The sequence below is a fragment of the Hakea prostrata genome, chromosome 9 (genome assembly GCF_041222555.1).
Source record: "Hakea prostrata isolate BN-2017 chromosome 9, UWA_Hpros_2, whole genome shotgun sequence".
NCBI classification, from domain to species: domain Eukaryota; kingdom Viridiplantae; phylum Streptophyta; class Magnoliopsida; order Proteales; family Proteaceae; genus Hakea; species Hakea prostrata.
The window spans coordinates 1,373,582-1,394,965 of record NC_142608.1 but is presented as its reverse complement, the minus strand read 5'-3'; the positions used below and the strand labels follow the sequence as shown (position 1 = coordinate 1,394,965).

Below are 21,384 nucleotides of genomic sequence, written 5' to 3'. Positions count from 1 at the left end.
GAGACTCGAAAACATCATTAACCAATGACAAAGTGTTTTTAATTGGAACTGTGATTAGTGACCTATAAAATAAAATAAGTTCAATCCCTTTTCCTTTTCTCTTTTCTTCTTTTTTGGTTTTTTATGAGTACAATTATTCATCTTCATACTGTAATTGGACAATTAATTATATAAAAATTTTGAAATATCTTCAAACTAGGATTCATAGCAGTGGATGGTTTCTATCATCACTCAATTCAAAGATCAACTAGATTGATATGCATCAAACGCAACTATAATAATTAATATCATATTTATATATATACATTTATGAAAGATACATGTATCAATAAAGAAATTTAAACTAAAAAGATCTTTTCAAAATAATATATAAAAACACAAGCACAACAATACCTTTTTTTTTTCTTTTCTTGCAAAATAATGATCACTTTTTTAGTCCTCCCATGTGGACCCACAAAATAATTGGGCATGACATCATGGGGCTTGGTCCCACAATGTCAAAGTGCCACTTGTTATCAAGAAGACAGCACATGTGTTTCTGGTCTGGAACAAAAAGACCACGGCCTAATTATTTCCATCATCACCAAGAGAAGCAGGGCATATTCGTCATTTAAAGTGGACCCGAATTGGTACCGACATAGGAACAGTGCTTCCCAAAAAAATGATTTGAAACCCGAAAGATATTTCGGGTAAAACGATAAAAGATTAAGATGTTGTCTCATGTAAAAAAGGTCGGTTCTGTCACCCTTTATCAAACATTTAGACTAATTGTACAAGACTTTAGCATTGGGGAGTTAGATTTTGTTTGAGGTGTCCCTTCTTTCCAATCTCGTGTTCCTCTTTTCTTTCTTCCTTTTTTCCAAATCAAAACAGGAATCCCACGTTTCCCACTAGACTTTTTCATTTGAGAAACTTTACAAGGAATTCCTTCCCACTCATGCCGACCCATCTTCACCTTCTCTTTTCTTTAAAAGATCAAATAACAAATTCGATTTCAATTGATCGAATCGTTTTTTTTTTTTTGCTTTTTTAACTTGCATTCATGAAATGTATCCAAATCTGAAAGCAATATTTTTTTAATAAATTAATTAAAAGAGTGATTAATAATGCTAAATGCTACTTTAACTTTTGTTAGTTGAGATTGGACATGTCAAAAATCCAACCTGTGAGGTAGAAAATCTCTTCTCCATGTGGGTAGAGGTCCCCAACTCACATCACAGGAGTTTTAGAAAAACCCTTCAACTGGAATCGATGGAAAATGTCGGTTTTCATATATAACAACTAAGCCAATCCTAACAAAAGCTTCCTCTGAAGGAAAGAAGCTCCCTCTGTAGGAAGAAAGAGATGAATTACCTTTACAAAGAAGTCAGCGACTTTACAGTGAAGAACAGAGGCATGCATTTTCTTGCTGATGCATGCAAGGCCAAATGGGGAATGTTAGAACTCAACGATATATTCAATGCAATGCACAACCAGATTCATAAGTACACAGATGGCAACCTTTACTTACATAATCTACACGCTCCAAGCTTGTATCACCTGAGAAATACACCTACAAAGCCTTGATATCCTCGCATGCCCAGCTTTAAGTTTGGCAACTGCAACTGTAATGTCATGTGACAGTGACGATGATGGGGATATTGGTGTTTCCACTCCATTAGTATTAGTTAATACATGAGCTGGGACAACATCAGAGGGATACACTCCGCTGCTCCAAAACACGTAATTACACAAATTGAGATTGTAAGACACTGTACTTAGAGTAGTCTAAAGAACAGGATAAATTTGTCTTTTCATAAACCTAGACAACAGCACAGATATCAGAGATCTTCACAAGGCGCACCTAAAGAATCATACAGAGGTCAATGTTGTGCTAGAAAAACACTTAATAACATACACATTTATCACAGCCCTCCCAAAAAAAAATGTTAAAAATGGAGATTTTAACACTCTTATAAACCACCCATATGACATCCAAAGCAGAACGATAATCACATCCACCTGCAACTCCCAAATCCCAACCATAATATCAGCCATTTCAGCTGAATTCCATAGACATTTTTAGGGAAGCATGATTTCTCCATGTAGTTGAGAAAGAGGGTTAGGCTTAGGGCTAGGGTCGAGTGTAGAGTAGGGGGTAGGGGTGTGGAATTCAAAAGGGAATTAGGTTCAAGTGAAAGTGAAGAGATGTGCATGTCTGAAGGTTTAGTTAGGGTTAGGGTTTGAATGTGGGAAATTAGGGCAGCGAAGGAACTAGGGTTGGGTGGTCCGATTGGGCTGAATTTGGTAGGGAAGCCCACTAGGGTGGGGGATGAGGTTCATAAAGTTTAGGACAGATGTAAAGGTTAGATTGTCATAGATCTGGCCTTGAATTTCAGGTCTTTAGAGAAGTCAAATTTCCAGAAAAAATTCCAGAAAGTAAAAGGGATGTGAGGAATAGGGTTTAAGGGAAGAACTATGGTTAAGGGAGGGGAGAAGGGTTGGTAAGATGGGGTAGGGTTGAGGTTAGGGATGAGAAAAGGGATCACTGCCGGCTAGCGGAAGGGGAAGAAGTAGTCTGCAATGCAGGGGGTTTGAATACTTAGTTGTACTAAAGAAAGAGCATTAAACGCCGTAAAACAGTAGAATAAACGGCTGCAGGCCTCCTACCTTGGGAAACCCACGACTCTAACAGTCTTCCTTCAAATTCAGCTTTATTCAAATAATCATAATCTGCCTTGTTACATGTGTATAGGGCTATATTTATAGCCTTTTACAGTGAAGGAAATTATACTAGGACTCAACAAAATAAAGAAGTCTACTTGGACTAGGACTCAAACTCATAAGACAACTAGAAAACGGGATTCTGTTAAAGAACTCATAATCAAATAAAGCTGTAAAACTAAAACTTCCTAACTTGAAAATAGAATTCCAACTTAGAAAGTGGTTTAAGTATTTAAAATATTTTGACTTACAAGTTTTAATTTTGAAAGAATGACTTGGGATTTTATCTTCCATTGCTTATGAATTCAGATTCACGCAAAGAAGAGGAATAGACTGGGACATAAGTGTTTGGAAGATCTAGTTTTTATGCTACTTGAATTATAATACACAAGAGGCATAGATTATATAAAGTAACTAACATAAGAAAGAAGTTGTGCTACAAAACTGTCAGCAAGTTATATGCCAGTTACAGCAAGCAAAGAATGAAATCATATGGAACTTACCAATTCAAATAAGTCATGTCAAGAATCAGGATCACCTTCAACCCAGTCTTGAAATGAATGAAACAAAGACGCAAGTTGAGCTGTTTAGCTGCAAATAAACAAGTCAGTGAAATTTCTATCACATTCACACTTTAAATTTTGTATGGAACACCCCCAACAACCCAAAATGTAAAAGAGAAAACTCAACCTGCCTGGAATTATAACTTAAAAGAGTTCAAGCACAAAGCATCATGAAATTTTATAAGTTCTTCTATAAACTTCATGCTTCTAGTGTATTTTCCAAATAAAAAGCAATATAAGCACTTTCCGTGCACTTGCTGAATCAAAAGCAATATAAGTACAGAATTATCAATACAACAACAAGCCTTGTCCCAACTAAATGGGGTCGGCTACGTGGATTCTTGCCTTCCAATCAGTTCTATTTTAGGTCATGCTAGATACAAGGCCTAAGCTATGCATTTCCTTTATCGCCACTTCTCTTAAGGTTATCTTAGGTCTACCCCTAGCTCTTCTAGTTCCTTCAATCTGGATTATATCACTTCTCCGTACAGGGGCATTTATAAGTCTCCGCTGAACATGGTCGTGCCACCTCAAACGACTTTCCCGAAGCTTATCACTTATGGGAGCAACTCCTAAACCAACTCTAATATGATCATTCCTTATCTTATCCTTCCTAGTTTTGCACATCCTCATTTCTGCTACACTGAGTTTATCTATATGATTCTTTTTAACAACCCAACACTCTACACTATACATCATAGCTAGTCGAACAATGGTCCTATAGAATTTCCCTTTAAGCTTTAATGGAATACGTTGATCACACAAGACTCTGAAAGCACCTCTCCACTTCATCCACCCTATTTTAATTCTTTAGGAAACATCATCCTCTAAATCACCCCTTTTATTTATGATTGAACCTAGGGTACCTAAAAGAATCACTCTGAGGAATCTCCTTATTGTCAAGTTTCACCACCTCATCATCTACCCGATCTTGACTAAAGTTACAAACTAGATATTTTGTCTTCGTTCTACTTAATTTAAAGTTTCTTGATTCCAACTGCTCTTTATGATTCTAACTTGGTATTAATCCCCACTTGAGTCTCATCTATCAACACAATATCATTAGCAAAAAGCAAACACTAAGGGACCTCGTCTTGAATGTCTTTGGTTAATTCATTCATTACAACTGCAAATAAATATGGGCTTAAAGTTTATCCTTGATGTAGCCCAACTGTAATTGGGAATTCATTACTTTGTCCCCGCACTATTCTTACACTTGCCACTGAACCATCATACATATCCTTAACTATGTCTACATATTTATTTACTATGTCTACATATTTCTCTAGTACTTGCCAAATTAACGCTCTAGGAACTATATCATAAGCTTTTTATAGGTCAATAAATACCATATGAAGGTCTTTCCTACATTCTCTATACCTTTCCATAAGTCTCCTAATTAAGTAAATAGCCTCCATTGTAGATCTTCCCGGCATAAACCCAAACTGGGTGGTAGATTGGGCTAATCTAGTATGGGATAGGTTAAAGGGTTTGACTCAACTCGTTCCATCAGCTTCAGAGCTTTTGGTGCACTAGTCAAGTACTTAACGTGTTGATGGAACCTTGAATACAAATGATATAAGGATATCTATTATTTTCCTTCTTTTACTGGTACCAGATATTCTGCTCATTCATTAACCCATCCTCCTCTATTAGTTCAGCCTTCTAATGAAGTACCATTAAATAGCAATTAACACTATCCAGAAACTAAACAAATAACTATAATAAAAGATGTTGAATATTTTAAAGCCAAAGTCTGAAGATTCCATTGCAGGTATATGAACACCTCTTCCTTCAAGAACGGCAGCAAAGAAATAACATTTAAAAAAGGCATTAACCAATTGCATGAGATTCCATCAACCCCAAGATCTAGCAAGCATAGTTTTCAAGGTGGAAAGGTGACCATGGCACTGGAGATGTCCAAAAAGCAAAGTGAACCAACAACACAAGGAGCCCACCTTGATGACTCTGCCAGTCAGGTCATGAATATGCAGTATTAACCCCACTTCATAGATAGGTTGTTTCCAAAACAAACCCATGACCACTTGGTCGTAATGGAGCAACCTTAAGCTCAACAAGATAACAGGATCACTCTTCCAATGTATAGACCCAGATGGGCTCCTTTGATCCAAACTTGATAAAGTCAAGGTCCATGTGGAGGAGAGTCGATGCATAGCAGTTGAATGGTCGGACAAGTATGACAAGGTTTGGAAAACCAAGCCCGGAACAAACCAGCGCAAGCTGATTTTTCATCAAATAAGGGCTGGTTGTAGTATAGTATTTATATTTTTAATTTCTCAGGTTTGCTTCAGGTGGATAATAGAAGAGATAACAACAACCCTAACTAAACCCAACTAAATGGAGTAGGCTAAATGTATCCAACAAAGGCCATAAAAGTAACAAAAATAAGATAAGGAAAAAAAGGAAGAAATGGAAACAGTAGTCACAAGACTCAACAATATCCTAAGAACATCACCCTACAAGAGATCAGCTACAGGAGTACATGTCCTCCGAGCAACTCTATCCATCGTAGTACCAGGATTGAGTTTATTATATATCAATGGTTTCATCCCATTTCCCATGGACAAGATCTAGTGATTCTTTTTTTTTTTGGAAGTCCACGGGGGAACCACCTAGGCATATCACATGTGATATCCAATGGGATCAAATAGCAGAAACTCATTAACAGGGGGGGGGGAAACTAGCAGAAAACTCAAACACTAAGAAGAAATTCCTAGCCCAATCCTTAACTAACAATGCAACCTAATTTAACTACGAAACTAGAATAATGAAGGCAAGTAACTCAAAACATGGTCCAACTTAAGGTCCTAATATGCCTGTGAATTTGACATGAAATAATCATAAGAAAAAGACTTAAGAGTTCGATTGGAAACCCGTAGCCGACTCAGCTGAGCACAGTCTATGCTAATTTCAGAATACACTAACTCAACACCACTTAAATCCATGTTTTAGGCCCATGAAATTTGACTATTATATTGAAAACCTGCTGGATGAAAGGCCCAATATATATGTATAACCCAACCACAGACTAGTCCTGGTAAAACAATCCCAACTGGTAATCAATCTGAATCAAACCCATTTCCCACAATAAAAAAGATCACCTTCGCTACTCCACCCCAACCCCCCACCCCACCCCAACCGTAGGGTTTGATATTTTTTATTCACGTATTAAGTCATCAATCTTGACATGGATTTCAAAGAGCACAACATTTTATGATTTCATAAAAGTCCCTCAAAAGGAATATGAAGACAAAACTTTAGTCCTAAGCTGGGAAAGAAATGGAAAGAGAGGAAAGGCAATTATTTTACCACATGAAGAATAAAAACTTGTCTGGAATAGATCCGGAAGATCTATGCGAGCAGCCAGTACTTCTTCAATAACATCTAACAAATTTCCCAAAAGAGAACTGGTAATCTGCAAGAACAGAAACAGATGCGCTTGATGAAGATTTTTTCTCCTTTTATTCATTATGGTCATTATTACAACATGATAATTGGAAGCCAGTCATTTGAATAAACAGAAAACAAGAATTATCTGCCCCACACAACACAGCAATTTTTTTACCAAAAGAACCACAACAACAATAAGAGCACTATGGCAACAGCACAGACAAAAACGATCATGAACATGATTATCTTGAAGAAAATAACAGCAGACTAAAGCTGTTAGCTGTGGTTGTCATCTTCAAATATACTTATAAGCAATTAAAAAAACGTGGATAACAAAATCTGTAATGCTGTAGTTTCAAGGACTATAATTCCATAATCCACTTTTTAACAATGAGTGCAAGTGAATTTCCTCGCTTTAACCTATACAACATAGTTTTATGTATTACATTATCTTAGACATAAAAAAGAATTATAAATAAAGAAATAATTCAGATTCCACATGTCAAGAAAAAGTCTAGGTAGGAAACATTATTACTTGTGTTTCTTCAGCCAAACATTTGGAGCTGCTCCCCTTGTCAGCTGCCTCAGCATTGAACACAAATGTGAAGGCTGTACAAGCATTGATTCCAGGAAAGGCCTAACTTGACCGAAGAAGCATCCATGATTAAGTAGAGCACCAAATAATGAGAGAAGAAGCTTAAGAAATTAATGACACCGATACCTTTATGATGTTTGTGTCAATCAATTTGTTCACAACAACTATGCTTGAAATGGGATGGACAGTAATGGTCAACCTGTTGGATATCAACCAAGAAAATGATACAAGAATTATTCAAAGAATGTTAGGGTCAAAAATTCTCAACCAATACAAGAACAAGAATCAATCAGTACAAGAAAGCAACCTTTGGAAGAGGAAATTGCAATAATTAAGAGTAATGTTGTGGCAACCACTCTCCTTCCCCAGGTCATCAATACTCCACAACTGGTTTGATGCAAAACAAAGCAAAAAAATTCTGAGTCTTTTATGACATATCTATTACATTCTGAGATTAATAGGGAGAAAAAAGGAGTGTATAGTAGTGTACCTGCAAGTCTTGACAAAGATTACTGCAAGATGTTCTATTCTTCAAATGATCTTTCACCATAACTATGGACTCATCATGGCTCAGATCACCTTTTATATGACAAGAATCAGAGAAGCGTTCAATGATGGACTTTGTTTTTTCATCTAAGTCTCCAATCTCCTGCTTCATTTTGATTACTTTATTAGCTGCTTCCTGAAAATAGCAGTTAATCAACCACGTGAATATTCTTTTCATGGAACTGACATATTGGGTTACACTATGAGGAACTAGAGGTATATATTGTGCAGTTAAACATTCACATGAATGTTGATTGGGTTTGGGAAGAGAGATCAGGTACTGGAAGATCGTGATTCATGACACCAGTATGTCTAAAAAAATGAATATTGATATAGAGACTTGCCCAAGCTGTCTTGAAATGTAAGGGAATTCAATTTCCCACTTAAGATGATTATTGTGTCACAAAAAAAGATTAATCTTCCTCTTCTTCTTCTTCACAGCCATGTCCAAGTGACTGACTTTTGGGGGCAATCTTGGACACATATCCATATCAATATAGTACATGTGAATCTAGGGGTTGAATTGTCTGGGTCACAAATAGAGAACTATAAGCTCCAAATCTTATTAAATGAATTAATAACTCCAACATGGCAAATGAGAATATACCTTATTTTTACCATTAACAAATCCCTTATCTTCAGCACCTCTAACACTGGCCATGGAGAGATGATGCAAAGAACAAGACTTCAAATTTTGTACTTCCTGAATCCCTGTCTGCAACATATGTAACCTCCTTTGCATTATTTCATGCTTCACGCGCATTAATTGCAACTTTGCCTGTTCATAAACAAGCATCTGTTGCAAGCATCTAGCTTCGGCTACTCTGCACCACCGTCAATTCATCAATGATAACATGTTTCAAGCTTAAAACAGTTATTTCCACAACAACCAAAAAGATAAAATGGCTTCAAAAAACCTGAGATGCGATGAGAATATCACCTTTTCGGCTGAAAGTTTCCCAGATGAACATGAGTTGGCCAGTTATTAGAAGAAAAGCTAACAAGTCAATAAATATTTAGCCACTCAAAGGAGCAAAGCAGTAAAACTTTAAAAAATAAATAGATAAATAAAAACACTAATATACTTGAATTTCTCGCAATACAATATGACTAGCTAATTTAACAGACCTGAAACTGGATCACAGCACAAAGCTTCTCATACTTCTTGACCTTCTGCAGCTGATCCAACATATCTTCCAGAATGTGAAGCTATGCATCATGGAGGAGGAAAAAAAAGACAAATAAATACATGAGAACAATTGAAGGGTGCTCATAACCCCCAACAGCTTGGACCTCACTCAAGATCCTCAGCCCTAACCATCTGAGTCAGTCTTCCTAGCATACAGTGTGATTCTCATTAATGAACTTAGTTTCAATGAGTAAACAATAAAAAGGGCGAATGCGGTGCCAAAGGCTTCTGCACAAGCAAAGTTGGGGGGATAATTTTCTTATGCAGCCTTACCCCAACAATTTTTTGCTGAGAACCTATTTCAATGCCTTGACTTCAGGCTACAACTATGGTCCACTAACCATTATGCCAAGGCCTGCTCCTCAATGAATAAAAAATGCAGAACAAGAATTCCATGCCCTCAAATGATGATTAACAGTATAAAACTGGAAAAAAAAATACCTGCCATTTAAGACCATGGCTTGATTCAGAAAGCTGCTCTTTCAGAGCCCCATACAACTTTGAGAAAACCTAGAAGATAAGATTCTCTAGTTAGATCAAACTAGAATCATGACATAAATTTTTGAGAAAAGAAATTCCATCAAATCAGCAGCATTGCATAGGATACATACATCAGAGGACAACTTTGGCGGTCTATCAACTTGATTCCTGTGCACTACATTTTCTCTGACAATTAAATGTTCTGAAGAAAATTGTGGCACACTACCATCCATTTCAAGAATTTTTGGGCTCTTCTGGGCCTTGCCTGTTTCTTCCACCCGGATATTTTCCATGAGAACAAAATCTTCACTTTTTCTCTTTCTTTCATGATTTTCAACACATGCAGGAATTGATTGAAGCAAAATATGCAGATCCTGAGGGGAGCTACTATGATTCTTCTGGTTCGAATAACTAACTAATTTAGGGGAATCTTTCCCTACAGAGTGTTGCATCCTATCAGTATGTGGAAAATTAAATGCCTTTTCCAAAGAGGGGGTTTCAGTCATCTGATCCACCAGAACCTGCAAATCGACAAAGCTGATATCAATTAGTACTGTCACAGGGAAGGCTTTGAGAATGGAACCCAGCAACAATATATTAATATGGCCAACACAGATAAATTATTACAATGAAAGGAGACAAGGACTTAACAATGGTAAACACACGACCTTTTGAACTTGTGTAGCTGTAGCATTTTCAAGCATGCTTAGGGAAGCAGGATCATACGAAAATTCTTTAAGTTCTTCATCAGAAAGTCTATTTCTAAACATGGAAAAGTCCGTAACAGCTTGATTGTTCTGGACTAAACTTCTGGACTGGGAGCTCAGAGCAACTTGAAGTTGTAAGGGTGTTTTACAATCCATAATGTTTCCAGATTCGCTTTGCTGATTATTGAAGAGTTGGTTATCACACAACCCTTCCAATTCAGCAAGATTTAATGAACCCCTACTATTGTTCCCAATGATGGGTGAGACAGCTTGTGATCTCTTCTCCTTCAGAAAGGAACCGAACCCACCAGCTCCAGGAGTCAAATAATTGACATCTTTTCTGGTGATAGGAGTCAAATGACTAGCACTGGTAACAATTACTCCTGAATCTGTTACATCATGTTTACTGCTGCTACTGAGAAGCTTGTTCCTTTGATCCTGCTGCTTCAAAGCCTTTGAAAGGATGCCACTGTGTTTAGGTGATTCAGAGAACTTACCCGATGCAACAATTAACTGTTTTTTCAAATTAATGTCTTCTGTAGTATCTATTAATAATGAACCAGGTTTAGAAGTGATGAAAGTTCCTTTGACAGTATCGTGAGACGCCAAAGAATGCTCCTGTATTTGCTTTCCAGAGCTTGAAAACTGGGGAGGCACTGCCACCGCCATTACCTTACTAGGTTGATCAGTGTAGAACATATTGTCAGATATCTGCTCCTCCAATTCTGCATTATGCACAACATATATATCATTTTCAGCTTGTCCAAGCATGCTAATAATATTAGATGACTCACTCACTTGTGCATCCACAGTAACAGTATCTATCTGTTCACTGTTCTTCTGAACACTACATAACGAACGGTCTTCTAAAACTGTAGCAGAAATTTCCACTTTCCTTGGCCAAAGATTTTCTGTATTTTCACTCAAAGCAGTGGGCTGTGAAACCAGTTTGCAATTATAACCAGAGAATGTTGGTTTCGAATAGTCAAATCCATCTTTGACAACAACAGGATTATTAAGAAAATCTAATTTTGAAATGGTTTTCTCAATAGAAGATCCATTTTCCCCATCTCCTCTTTCATCATTTTTTAAAGAGGAGGAACAACGCTTTTGACCAACTCGAATAGATAACTGTTCACTACCTGGCGAAACAGTTCCATCACAAAAAAGTTGTTTTCTTTTGGCACGAAGCGAGGATACAGACCCAGCTGTTGGAGATCCAGTTTGTTGATCAGAGATCTGTAGTGTTGTGGGAGTAAGATTTCCATCACCAGCAAGTCCTTCCCCACTTAAGGCTCTCGGACCACCCAAAAATCCACAATCATGATCTGTGTTCAAATTGACATCAAGTGTTTTACTTGGAGGTTTTGAGGTGGTATTCGTGAAAGTGCCAACTTCTGATATCAATCCACTAGCTTCAAGAGCATTGCTACCAAGCGCCTCCTCCTTGTATAAAGGCATCTCCTACAAGTGATGGAAAATGCTGAAATAAGCCATAACTAGATATACAAAAAGAATATGCCTAGAAACTTCTTCAGAAGGTACAAAGGAAAACATGACAATCAGAAAGAACCACACATGCAACCAAAAGTGACCAGCTCTCATAATTAATATAATGATGCTGGAATTAAGCGATGCGGCTAAGCAAAGGATAAGAAAAGACAAGTCTAGTCTGTATGTCATTATTTTTTAATTAGAAGTCTAGGCATAGGCTAGTTTAGAAGTTAGTCTTTTAGTTTGACTGACTGTTGGTTTCCTAGTCAACGGGAATTAAGATGTAATTTTCCTCTTCAGTCAGTAATGACCGGGACCTCTTAGTGAAGAGGTCACAGATTCAACTCTCCCTGTGGGATATGTAATAGTCCCCACCCCCTAATATAAAGCTACCAATTCCAGAAATAATAATAATAAAAAATTGAAGCTGTAACGGCTCACCTAATTCAGAAAGGTTAGCCACCTTGAACCTTCGGTTTCATATTCCATCCACCAAGTTATATTCTACAGTAACTTGTTATAAATTGGGAAGCACACTGGATAGGAACTGCCACAGCGGCTGGTTGTGTCAAAGTAGCAGATGGAGATGTTGATGAAAGAGAAGGTAGCAGGGTAGCAGGATAGCCAGAGAAGGGGAGAGAAGATAATTGCAAAGGCTGTGATGTGCAGGTGTTGCAAGGCAGCATGTCCAAATGACTTGGATGTCTTCTGTTTTATCTGACAGCCAGTAAGATGTGGGTATATATACAAGTCCATTACAATATGCTAGCATATACAACCTTCCGTTCAAAATATCTCAAGGGTGCGACAGACTTCTTCAATTCAAAATTTGCTAATCGTTTTAACGATTTGGCTCCAATACTACTTTTATATTCCAATCCTTTGAATGACATGGTGCACGTGCTTTTCTCATTTTCACTAAAGATTAGCTTATTCCAAAATTTCCATAAAATATTTTGCAAACCGCTTTCAATCATAGTGGAAATGATGTTGATCACAAGTTTTGATGTGAACTTGACACACGGACATCCCCATAGAGGACCAAAGGCCGAAAGAGGGCCTAGGGTTGCTGCCCAGCATCCTATGGCCCTGAAGGAAAATCATTCCAAGTGAGGGATATTTTGGTAATTTGGGCAGTCCTAAACAAACCCAATTGGGGTTAGTTGGATTCAGCATGTTAGGAGTCCAACTCTACTTTTATTTGGGCATTTGATTTAGTTTTAGTCAAGTTGTAAAAGAGATCCTAGTCTAGTTAGGAGCAAGGTTGTCAAAGTGTCCGCCTACACGGCAAGGCGGTTTTTCAACTGCCTTGTTTTGAACCGCTTAATTGAAGTGTTGTTTTTTTACCGGTTTTTCGTCTGGGCACTACTAAATTGTTGCCTTGTGCGCCTTATTGCCTCACTAAAGCAACCCTTTTTTTTACATTTTGTACATAATATTTTTTTTTCTTATTTTATTTTTTAAATCAAAATTTATTCTACAAAGCCTCCCGAGACCCCCGCCCACTTGCCGAGGAGCAGGACCCATGTGTCCGCCGACAACATAATGTAAAGCATGAGCCATACTCAACATCGAGAATCAATGAACTAGTAAATGGACAATGACTTGGAAATTGGAATAATAAGATCTATTTTTTTGGATGAATGTGATTATTGAATGTTTATTTAGCTTAATAGAAAGTAGTTGTATTGAAAAGTAGTTTAAAAGTAGTTGTATTGAAAATTTTTGACCCAACCGCTTTGGTCGCCTTATTGCCACCTAGGTGCCGCTATGTCACCTAATCGCCTAGGCGAAGCCCCAACCGGTTTGGTCGCCTTGCCACCTTGACAACCATGGTTAGGAATACTATTTAGAGAAGGATTCATTTAGTTGCAGTCCGAATTCTACTGGGAGACTAGCATGGTTGTCAAAGCGTCCGCCTTGGCGGCAAAGCGGTTTTTGAGCCGCTTAAATTGTGACCGTTTAACTGATGGGTTGATTTCTTGCTACTTTTTTGCCTAGGCACTACCGTTTTGCCGCCTTTTACTCCATATTTCCGCCTAGATGCTAAAGCAGCCGCTTTTTTTACATTTTGTAATTTGTGCAAATTATTTTTTCTTATTTTTTTAATCATAATTTATTCTACAATGCCGTATATAAATTTAAATATGTGAGTCATTACTGATATAATACATACTACATAGTTATTGTTATGAATCTTATGATGCTTGATGAGATGAAGTTATGTTTGTATTCTTTTTTTTTGATAATTTTTCATAATTGTGATTCTTGAATGCTTTTTTTATTTTTTTATTTTTTAGGAATGTGATTGTTTAATTTTGTTTAGTACTTTAGTTTATTATAAAAAGTATTTGTATTAAAAAGTAGTTTAAAAGTAGTTGTATTAAAAATTTTGACTCAACCGTTTTGGTCGCTTTATTGCCTGATCGCCAAAACGGAGCCCCAAATGCTTTGGTCACTTTACCGCTTTATCAACAATGGAGACTAGACTACTCTTTTGTAATTTGAATCATCGTAGGTCGGGAGAAGAGTCCTTAGTAGAATGGAGACACAAGTAAAGTAGTGTTTTGTTTTCCAGTTTGAGTCCTAGTAGAAATCCTTCAATGTAAGGCTATAAATATAGCCCCATACTTATAAGCAAGAAAGTTTCAATAATTGAATAAACAGTGATTAAAGGAGAATTGCTTGGAGCCTCGAAGAGTTTCCAAGGAGGAACCCTACGGCAGTTTTGAGCACACAACTTTTTTCTGAAATTCTCCAACCTCCTCTCTCCAATAACAAGTAAACACTCCCCACCCCTACCCCTACCCTTCCGACCTTCCCCTTCTCTTTCCACACTTGTAGCCCTTGTCCTTTCCCCTCCCCAGCCTGTGGCATCCCTTCTTCCTTCCCCTAACCCTAATTCCTCTATTCCCTCCATCCCCAAACCCCTATAACCCATCACAGCCCTAAATCAAAACCCCCTTTTCTTCTCAAACCCTACCCCATGGCACCTTCCCCTTTCTCCTCTTTTCTCTCTTGTGGCAGCCTTAGTTACTTTCCCAAAACCCAATTTTCTATATCTCACAATCCCCTTCCCTCAACCCCACTCTCTTTAGGACTCATTACCCCCATCCTCTAACCAGCCTTCAACTCCAATCCTCACCCCCCCCCCCCCCAATTGCCCACCCAAACCCTAATTTTTTGCATTTCATCTTCTTCTCCAAAACCTAATAACCCTAACTTTTTATCACCTAGATCTCTCAAACCCCTTACTCGAATCCAATTCCCTTTTCGCTTCATCCCCCACCCATCCTCTACCTTCAACCCTAGCCCTAGCCATCCCCTAGAAACCTTAAGACCAGAAACCCTAAATTTTCCCAAACCCTAGAACATTCAAAAACAATCCCTACAGCATAAGCAGGTATTGAGGAGTCATAGTTTGTTTTTGGATTAACCAAAAGAAAGAGGGGGGGAAAGAAGAACAAATACAACAGGGCCAAACCCAGCCAAAAGGGAAGGACCAAGAAACAACAAGCAGCAGCAAGCCAAGCAAACCAAACGAGAGGCAAGAAAGAGGGAAATATAACTAAAAGAAGCTAATTCCTCCCCCTATTCTTTTTCTTCTTTTTTTCCTTAGAGGAATTAAAATCTACAATGAAATCTTCAACAAAATGGTGGCGCCCCTTGGTGGAGTGATTACTTCTCCTACAACCATGAACCATCACAATTAGACTCGCCAGCGCCCTCAAGGATGTTGGAGTCCTCATAAGCAGTGGGGTTATAATCATAATGAGTTGGACTATCAAAAAGAGGGGCCACTAAAACACAGCCATGGGGGATCCGTACAAGGGTGGAGGCAAGAATAGTGACTTGAAATGGTTTTGAGGAGATTAACGATCACCACATCAGAAGAATTGGGGGAATTGCAAGGGTTAGGGGAAATGAGGGCTGCAACAATCTCATAAGAGAATGAACCAGGCCCAAGGAAAGGAGAAGGGAGTGGAGCCTCAAGGCACAAAGGGGGATGGGCTGAGCCAAAGGGAAGGAGAGGGAAGAGGGAGATGGGAAGGGCATGGGCCGAGGGATTAGGGAGAAGGCGGCCCGAAGAGGGAAGGGAGGTAGAAGAGGATGGGGTGTGCTTGGGCTGGATTAGAGAAGTCATAGTTTTTACTGCTGAATTCAATTGATTGCTCCTGTAACTGGCTCTCCATTTTGGGGGTTACATCAAGTCCACATGTACCCCCCCCCCCAAACAAGCCCAAAACCAGCCAGTAAGGTTGTGAGGTTTCGACTGCTTTGAGAGACACCCTGGTTTGATTACATGGCAAGGTTTTGTTGGTTCTTTGCAGCATCACCTAAGGCAGTCCAGCCCAGAGAGAAGCATAAAGAAGATAGGAGATAAATACAGGACCCTTTTTATTTTTGATCCTATGAGTTGGTGATCATGTGAACAGCAACAGCGACTTTGGGACTGATACGGCAGTTCGTATGAAGATTAGCTGCTAGATGTTGGTGGAATGTTTTATTAACTTAGTAATGCAAAAAGTCCCTCAAACCGGTGGAACCAGCAGGAGATCGATTGTGACTAGGATCAATACAATAATGAGGACAAAATTAATAACTAGAATTTTTTTTCACACATAAGAAAGAAGAACATAAAAGGATAAGAATAAAGACAGATAGAAGAAGGGGGCATAGAGGGATGGGCTATCTCAGTCTTGGGTCTCTCACCCACAACTATCTCAGCTATTGAACCTGGATTCTCCATAAGCAATGTCAACATAGCTTTGCAAATTTGATTTCTCTAAAGTCTCCTCTTATATTAAAATTACACGGTCTATTCATAGCTTGGCTAGAGCTTTACAATGAGTAGAAACTTTGTGGACTGAAAATAGAAACTACCAACTATGTAACTAGAGACAATAGAATCTAGAATACTTTATGATTCAGACACATGCATGTATATCTAAAATAGAAACTAAACTAACATCCAAAATCTCTCAATAATAAAATCTTTAAATAATCTCATCTTGGGCACCACAAAATCCTCTATGGCTCTATGAATATTCTCAGTGTGACACTGTCCACATAAACAGTAACATGAATAGTGTTTGGCCTTTTTTTGGCCCTTCTAAAAGACCATCTAGACAGGATGGGCTAGCTTGAGCTGATCCACTTGGTCCTGGTTCCATGGTTTTCTTCTTTCCAGCCTTTGTTTCTACATCACTTAGTCTCTATTTTTATAATATTTTTTAACTCTAGATATCTAGTAGTTTAGAATTATGTTTCTTTCTTTTTTAGTAATGATATTTTTTTAGAAGACCAGATTCTAGAAAGCATTTTTTGTTTCTAACTCTAGATTTAAAAAGTAACCTTAGCTTCCATTTACCATTTAGAAGTCTCAACTTTCTAAAGTTTATATTTCAGTCCTTTATTTCCTCTTACTTGGAGTTAGTTTTTGCTTCCATTTGATTTCTATTTTGTGAAGCTTAGGCCATGTATGTGCAGGCCCCTTCAGAAGTACTTAAACTCAGACTAGCTTAAAAAGAATTTCAATTGTTTGCTTGAAAGTGTTTGGATTAGAAACATTTGTGTCCAACAGCTGAGACAGCAGCGGGTGAGAGGCCTGAGGCCGAGATAGCTTACCATCCATATCTCCCTAATACTGTTCTTCTTCTCTTATGCATTTCATGTTTTAATATGTAAACAGAAGAGGGGGGGGACCAATACAAGTGTCAGTTAATTAGTTCATCCTTGTTGGGTTGATCCCGGTGATGATCTATCCCCTGCTGGTTTTACCTTCTTTGTGGTTGAAATTCATTCAGGAATGGGGACCCTCTAATTAAACTTCTTCTTTGGCAAATAATTACTCTCCAAATGGTTATGGTGCAGTGAATTGAGGGTTTCTCTATCGCAATAACACCAGCAGAAGCAAATTTTGGGACTATTTGCCATCTCAAATTCTCTTAGTTGCCTCTTTGACCAAACTCCCCACTCATTCTCTCTTCTCTTTAAATGATATTTCATTTTTTTCTTCTTCTGAATTGAAGTATTATGGAATTTCTGGTGAGAGAATTCAAAGACAATTTTACAGTTGGTGGATGGTACATTAGTTTTAATCTGGGTTGATCTCTTTCTAGTCGATTACATTGTCAGAGTTTTCATTTCTTCTTAAGGAAGAACTGCTGTCCTGGCTCTTTGCTAATGATATTTTCATTACTATGATGCAAATTCATGTGAAATACCAACGAAATCTTGCAGATTGTTGAATGCCAACTAAACTGAGAAAAACACATCTAACAAACTCATGAACAAGGTCACTAAATAAAATTCAAGCAATTCATCCTTAAATATAAATAAAATAAAATCAAACTGCATGGGCAAATTGATTAACAATAGAGGATTGACTGGTGCTATGAACATAGATTGGGGAAAGTGATTGAACAAAAAAAACCAAGGAAGAACAAGTTGAATGCACCAAGTTATTTGACAAGTACAAAGCACCCTAAACTGAAACAATAAAGCTAGGAAACCCACTTTCTCAGATTAAAATTTTGCTTGGAAAATTACTCCATATATTCTTTAAAGGAGAATACACATTGGCTTATGAAAATATAATACCCATTCTCAATTCATACTCTACTTACAGTTCTTATCTAAAATTCTAGTTTTTAAACTGACTAGTTGAATATAACTACTAACCAACTGAAAAGACCTTTTCCCAACTAAATGGCATTTGGGTATGATAATCCTGCATCATCCCGAACATAGTCAGAGGAAGGAAATCAGGAACTGGAAACTCTATTCATTGTCTTATAGAGAGTTGAAATTGTGAGAACTGGAGATAAGTAATATTACTGATCATCATCAGGGGAAAAAGATATAGAGAGAGAGAGAGAATCAAATTCAAGCAGCACACCAACAAAAGTAGGAAACTACAAAGCTAAGCAGAGAACTTGATTAAGAGACAAAGACTGGTGTAGCATCTAACCTTCTGTGACTCAAGGAAAATTTGACAACTGTCACCCACTGAAACATCAGCAGGCTGAGCATGTTTTGAACTAGATGAGCAGTCATGACTGATCTGGTAAACGGGAGGGGTTGCATATCTTGCACTTCCATCCCACGATTTAATGCTGCCACCAGAAATAACCTCAACAGGCATATCATTGGTTACAGTGTTGTAAAGCTCCTCATTTCGGGAATCCTTGAGGTCCTTAAACCTACTGTCACTATGACAGTTAGATGGGCTTGTAATCTCTGCATCATTAGAAACAGAGATGCCATGCAAACCCTTGCTGCCTTCAGCCAAAAGTGCACCTAGCGTCGGTGACAGTCTTGCATAATCATACCTATGAGGATTTTCTTCTACGAGGCTCATGTCATTTGACTCAGAGGTGCCACTAAATTTCCCATCCGAGACAGAACAGTGGGGGAGTATCTTCTTGATTCCTGTTAATGCCATACAGTTGCTTTGGTTTGTTGGCACAGAAGTTTCAGATGGTGTCCTCTCCTCAGAGGCAAGATGATGTCTCGATGGTGTCTTTAAATCTCCTTCAGAGACAGACTGCGCTAGACTACGAAAATGCATGGAAAAGGCAGTGGAATCGAGAGTTATATCATGCTTATCATCAGAGGCTGCAGAGTCTGATGTGTGTCCAGATCTAATAAAACTTGCTGATACAGGGCCAAAAAAATCTTCTTCTGCAGCAAGATCCACAGAGAGTTTATGTCAAATGCCTCGTATGGATGTTTCTACAATGCATGGAAAATTTTATATACGAAGAAGCAACTCAGGTCAAGCAAACATTGTAACAGAACGCCAATGAATCCATGCTAAATCATAAATGTCTAAGATCCGGTAACAAACATTATAATGCAGTGCCTTATTGTTGTTCAAACCTTTAATCCAGCTGCATTAAAATGATAGGTCCACATGCACTGCGGTGCTTGTGAAATGTTCAACTCTACATAAAATTCCCAAAGAATAACCATATCTCCATACTCTAGTTCAACATCAGGAAGTACTGAATACGCACCTTAAGCAGGGTTTAATGGAAACTATACTGAATTCAATTTTTGTTTTAAAGAAACACATCAGATTACTAAATCAAGAATCAGAAGATTCACAGTGACATGAAGTAATATGCAAGAACCAGTGTTAATCGTTCTCTCTTTTACAGAAGCCAGTGCATTTTCCTGAATTCGCATTACCCGTTACCCATTTAAACCGTTTTGTGAGTTATACATGTTAGCTGAGAGCCATAAACAAACCAATACTAAGTCCAGTAAAGAACCAAATGAAAGTAACTTGCCATCATTAGAAGTTGCAGAACCAATTGCACTTCCCGGAGAAGATGAATACGGGTCCCCAACAAATGCCCTCCTCTCATCATCGTTGTCGTCCTCGTCTTCTTCATTCTGCACCAACTCTTTCCATTCGTCGCTGCCACCAACATCGCTCTGAAACCCTAAATGCTCGTTTTGTTTTGCTGGTCCCGAGCTATCAGAATCGTCTCTGTCAAAAAAGTGAACCGAAGTAATCTCCGCGAAGCTAACGCGCCTCGAGCGGTTCTTCTGACGGGCCCCTGTTTCTTCTTCAGGTCCAGTGTCGCAGAGCTCATCGCGTTCTTTGGAGTCCATGGATCTTGAACAAGCCTATCAATTTCGAAGCAAATATCACTATTTGCAGCCGAACAAATGAGACTGGTGGGAGTGTAGAGCGTAGTTTCAGTGTGCGATGGTGAACCCAGACAGGCAGAAACAGTACCCGGTACCCACTTTCTGTTTCAATTTATGCAGCTTCCCTCCATTTTTTCTCTTTTTCAATCATCACCAAAAAAATAATAATAAGGGATAAATATAATAAATATAATAAATAAATATTTTAACTAAAAGGAGCATGGCGAATCCTATTTCTTATAGTTCTTATTGCTCTTTTTGAGGTGCTTTGCTTGGGTGAATGGTTGGATGGGCATCCGTACACCCATACACATCTGAGCCGTTGAATTAAACAGTTCGGATTAAGGTGCACGTATAGCTGCACATCCAGCCATTGGCTAAACACACGCAACCGCTGCACTGAAGCATAAGCGCTTTTTGAGTCATATACCCCATTTAGTGTAACCCAACAAAAAAAAAAAAAAGAGTTCCCTTTGACAAACGCCAAACCCTACTTCAACATATGCATCCCTTATTCATTATTGTTCTTTCACTTATACTTTATGACATAAATAAGCAAGTTTGTAGCTATAACAGGTTTTTTTTTTTATCATAAGAAAATATAAATTACTAAAAAGAGTTAGAACTGTTACAACTTCTTATCCGGATTGACTCATCTGCCATATTTTTAGGGAAAGAAATTAACCTATTACTATGTATGTCCGTAGTTAAGGTTTGTAGAATGGTGGGGTATGGGGGATTTAAAGTTACAGATCGAGATACTGTTTATTTCAAGAAGAATTTTAACCAAAATTGGAGTATGAATGAGTGGCCATATGGACTGATCTGGTTTTGATAGTAATTGCACTACTATCGGTTGATTGCACCATATTTCTTTGATGTAGAGTTGATTTTTTTGCTTGCTTCAAACCCTCCCAAATTGCCGAAAGCTGCCTCTATTTCATCCCCATCCATTTTCCTTCCATTGCTTAGCTTTATCAGGTCCGCCTTCACTTGCACAACCCCCACGCTCCAGGTTGACTCTCCTACAGA

The 21,384-nt window shown here is 38.1% G+C and overlaps 2 protein-coding genes across 4 annotated transcripts; both read right to left on the bottom strand.

The window, feature by feature from the left end:
* Positions 1-582: 582 nt before the first annotated feature.
* Positions 583-8,814, bottom strand: LOC149003920 (uncharacterized). Of its 2 annotated transcripts, none has more exons than XM_089168847.1 (9): positions 8,759-8,814; positions 8,426-8,642; positions 7,763-7,954; positions 7,580-7,659; positions 7,399-7,471; positions 7,213-7,314; positions 6,597-6,702; positions 3,207-3,294; positions 583-1,708 (listed from the first exon to the last, which is right to left on the bottom strand). In XM_089168847.1, exons 2-9 carry the CDS (start codon positions 8,612-8,614, stop codon positions 1,516-1,518), a joined length of 1,023 nt encoding a protein of 340 aa, XP_089024973.1. In that variant the 5' UTR covers positions 8,615-8,642; positions 8,759-8,814; the 3' UTR covers positions 583-1,515. The 2 variants fall into 2 exon arrangements, with proteins under 2 accessions (XP_089024973.1, XP_089024974.1); XM_089168848.1 differs by lacking the exon at positions 8,759-8,814 and having other exon boundaries at positions 583-1,408; positions 1,511-1,708; positions 8,426-8,752.
* Positions 8,815-8,869: 55 nt separating this feature from the next.
* LOC149003919 (uncharacterized) lies at positions 8,870-20,444 on the bottom strand. Of its 2 annotated transcripts, XM_089168846.1 has the most exons (7): positions 19,986-20,444; positions 18,662-19,374; positions 11,337-11,658; positions 10,156-10,919; positions 9,619-10,008; positions 9,449-9,517; positions 8,870-9,027 (listed from the first exon to the last, which is right to left on the bottom strand). In XM_089168846.1, the coding sequence occupies exons 1-7, from the start codon at positions 20,311-20,313 to the stop codon at positions 8,938-8,940; spliced, it is 2,676 nt and encodes an 891-aa protein (XP_089024972.1). In that variant the 5' UTR covers positions 20,314-20,444; the 3' UTR covers positions 8,870-8,937. The 2 variants fall into 2 exon arrangements, with proteins under 2 accessions (XP_089024972.1, XP_089024971.1); XM_089168845.1 differs by having other exon boundaries at positions 10,156-11,658.
* Between the last annotated feature and the right edge of the window lie 940 nt (positions 20,445-21,384).

What these genes read in the sequence shown, in the direction of transcription:
- LOC149003920 (XM_089168847.1), bottom strand. Translation starts at nt 8,614, where the DNA reads ATGCTTGTTTATGAACAGGCAAAGTTGCAATTAATGCGCGTGAAGCAT. An exon ending in TTGTTAATGGTAAAAATAAG is followed by an intron (nt 7,955 to 8,425) that starts GTATATTCTCAT and finishes TGCTATTTTCAG; the next exon opens with GAAGCAGCTAATAAAGTAAT. An exon ending in GACATGACTTATTTGAATTG is followed by an intron (nt 1,709 to 3,206) that starts GTAAGTTCCATA and finishes GTTTTGGAGCAG; the next exon opens with CGGAGTGTATCCCTCTGATG.
- LOC149003919 (XM_089168845.1), bottom strand. Translation starts at nt 20,313, where the DNA reads ATGGACTCCAAAGAACGCGATGAGCTCTGCGACACTGGACCTGAAGAA. An exon ending in TTCTGCAACTTCTAATGATG is followed by an intron (nt 19,375 to 19,985) that starts GCAAGTTACTTT and finishes ATCTTGCTGCAG; the next exon opens with AAGAAGATTTTTTTGGCCCT. An exon ending in TTTTCCTTGAGTCACAGAAG is followed by an intron (nt 11,659 to 18,661) that starts GTTAGATGCTAC and finishes CATCACTTGTAG; the next exon opens with GAGATGCCTTTATACAAGGA.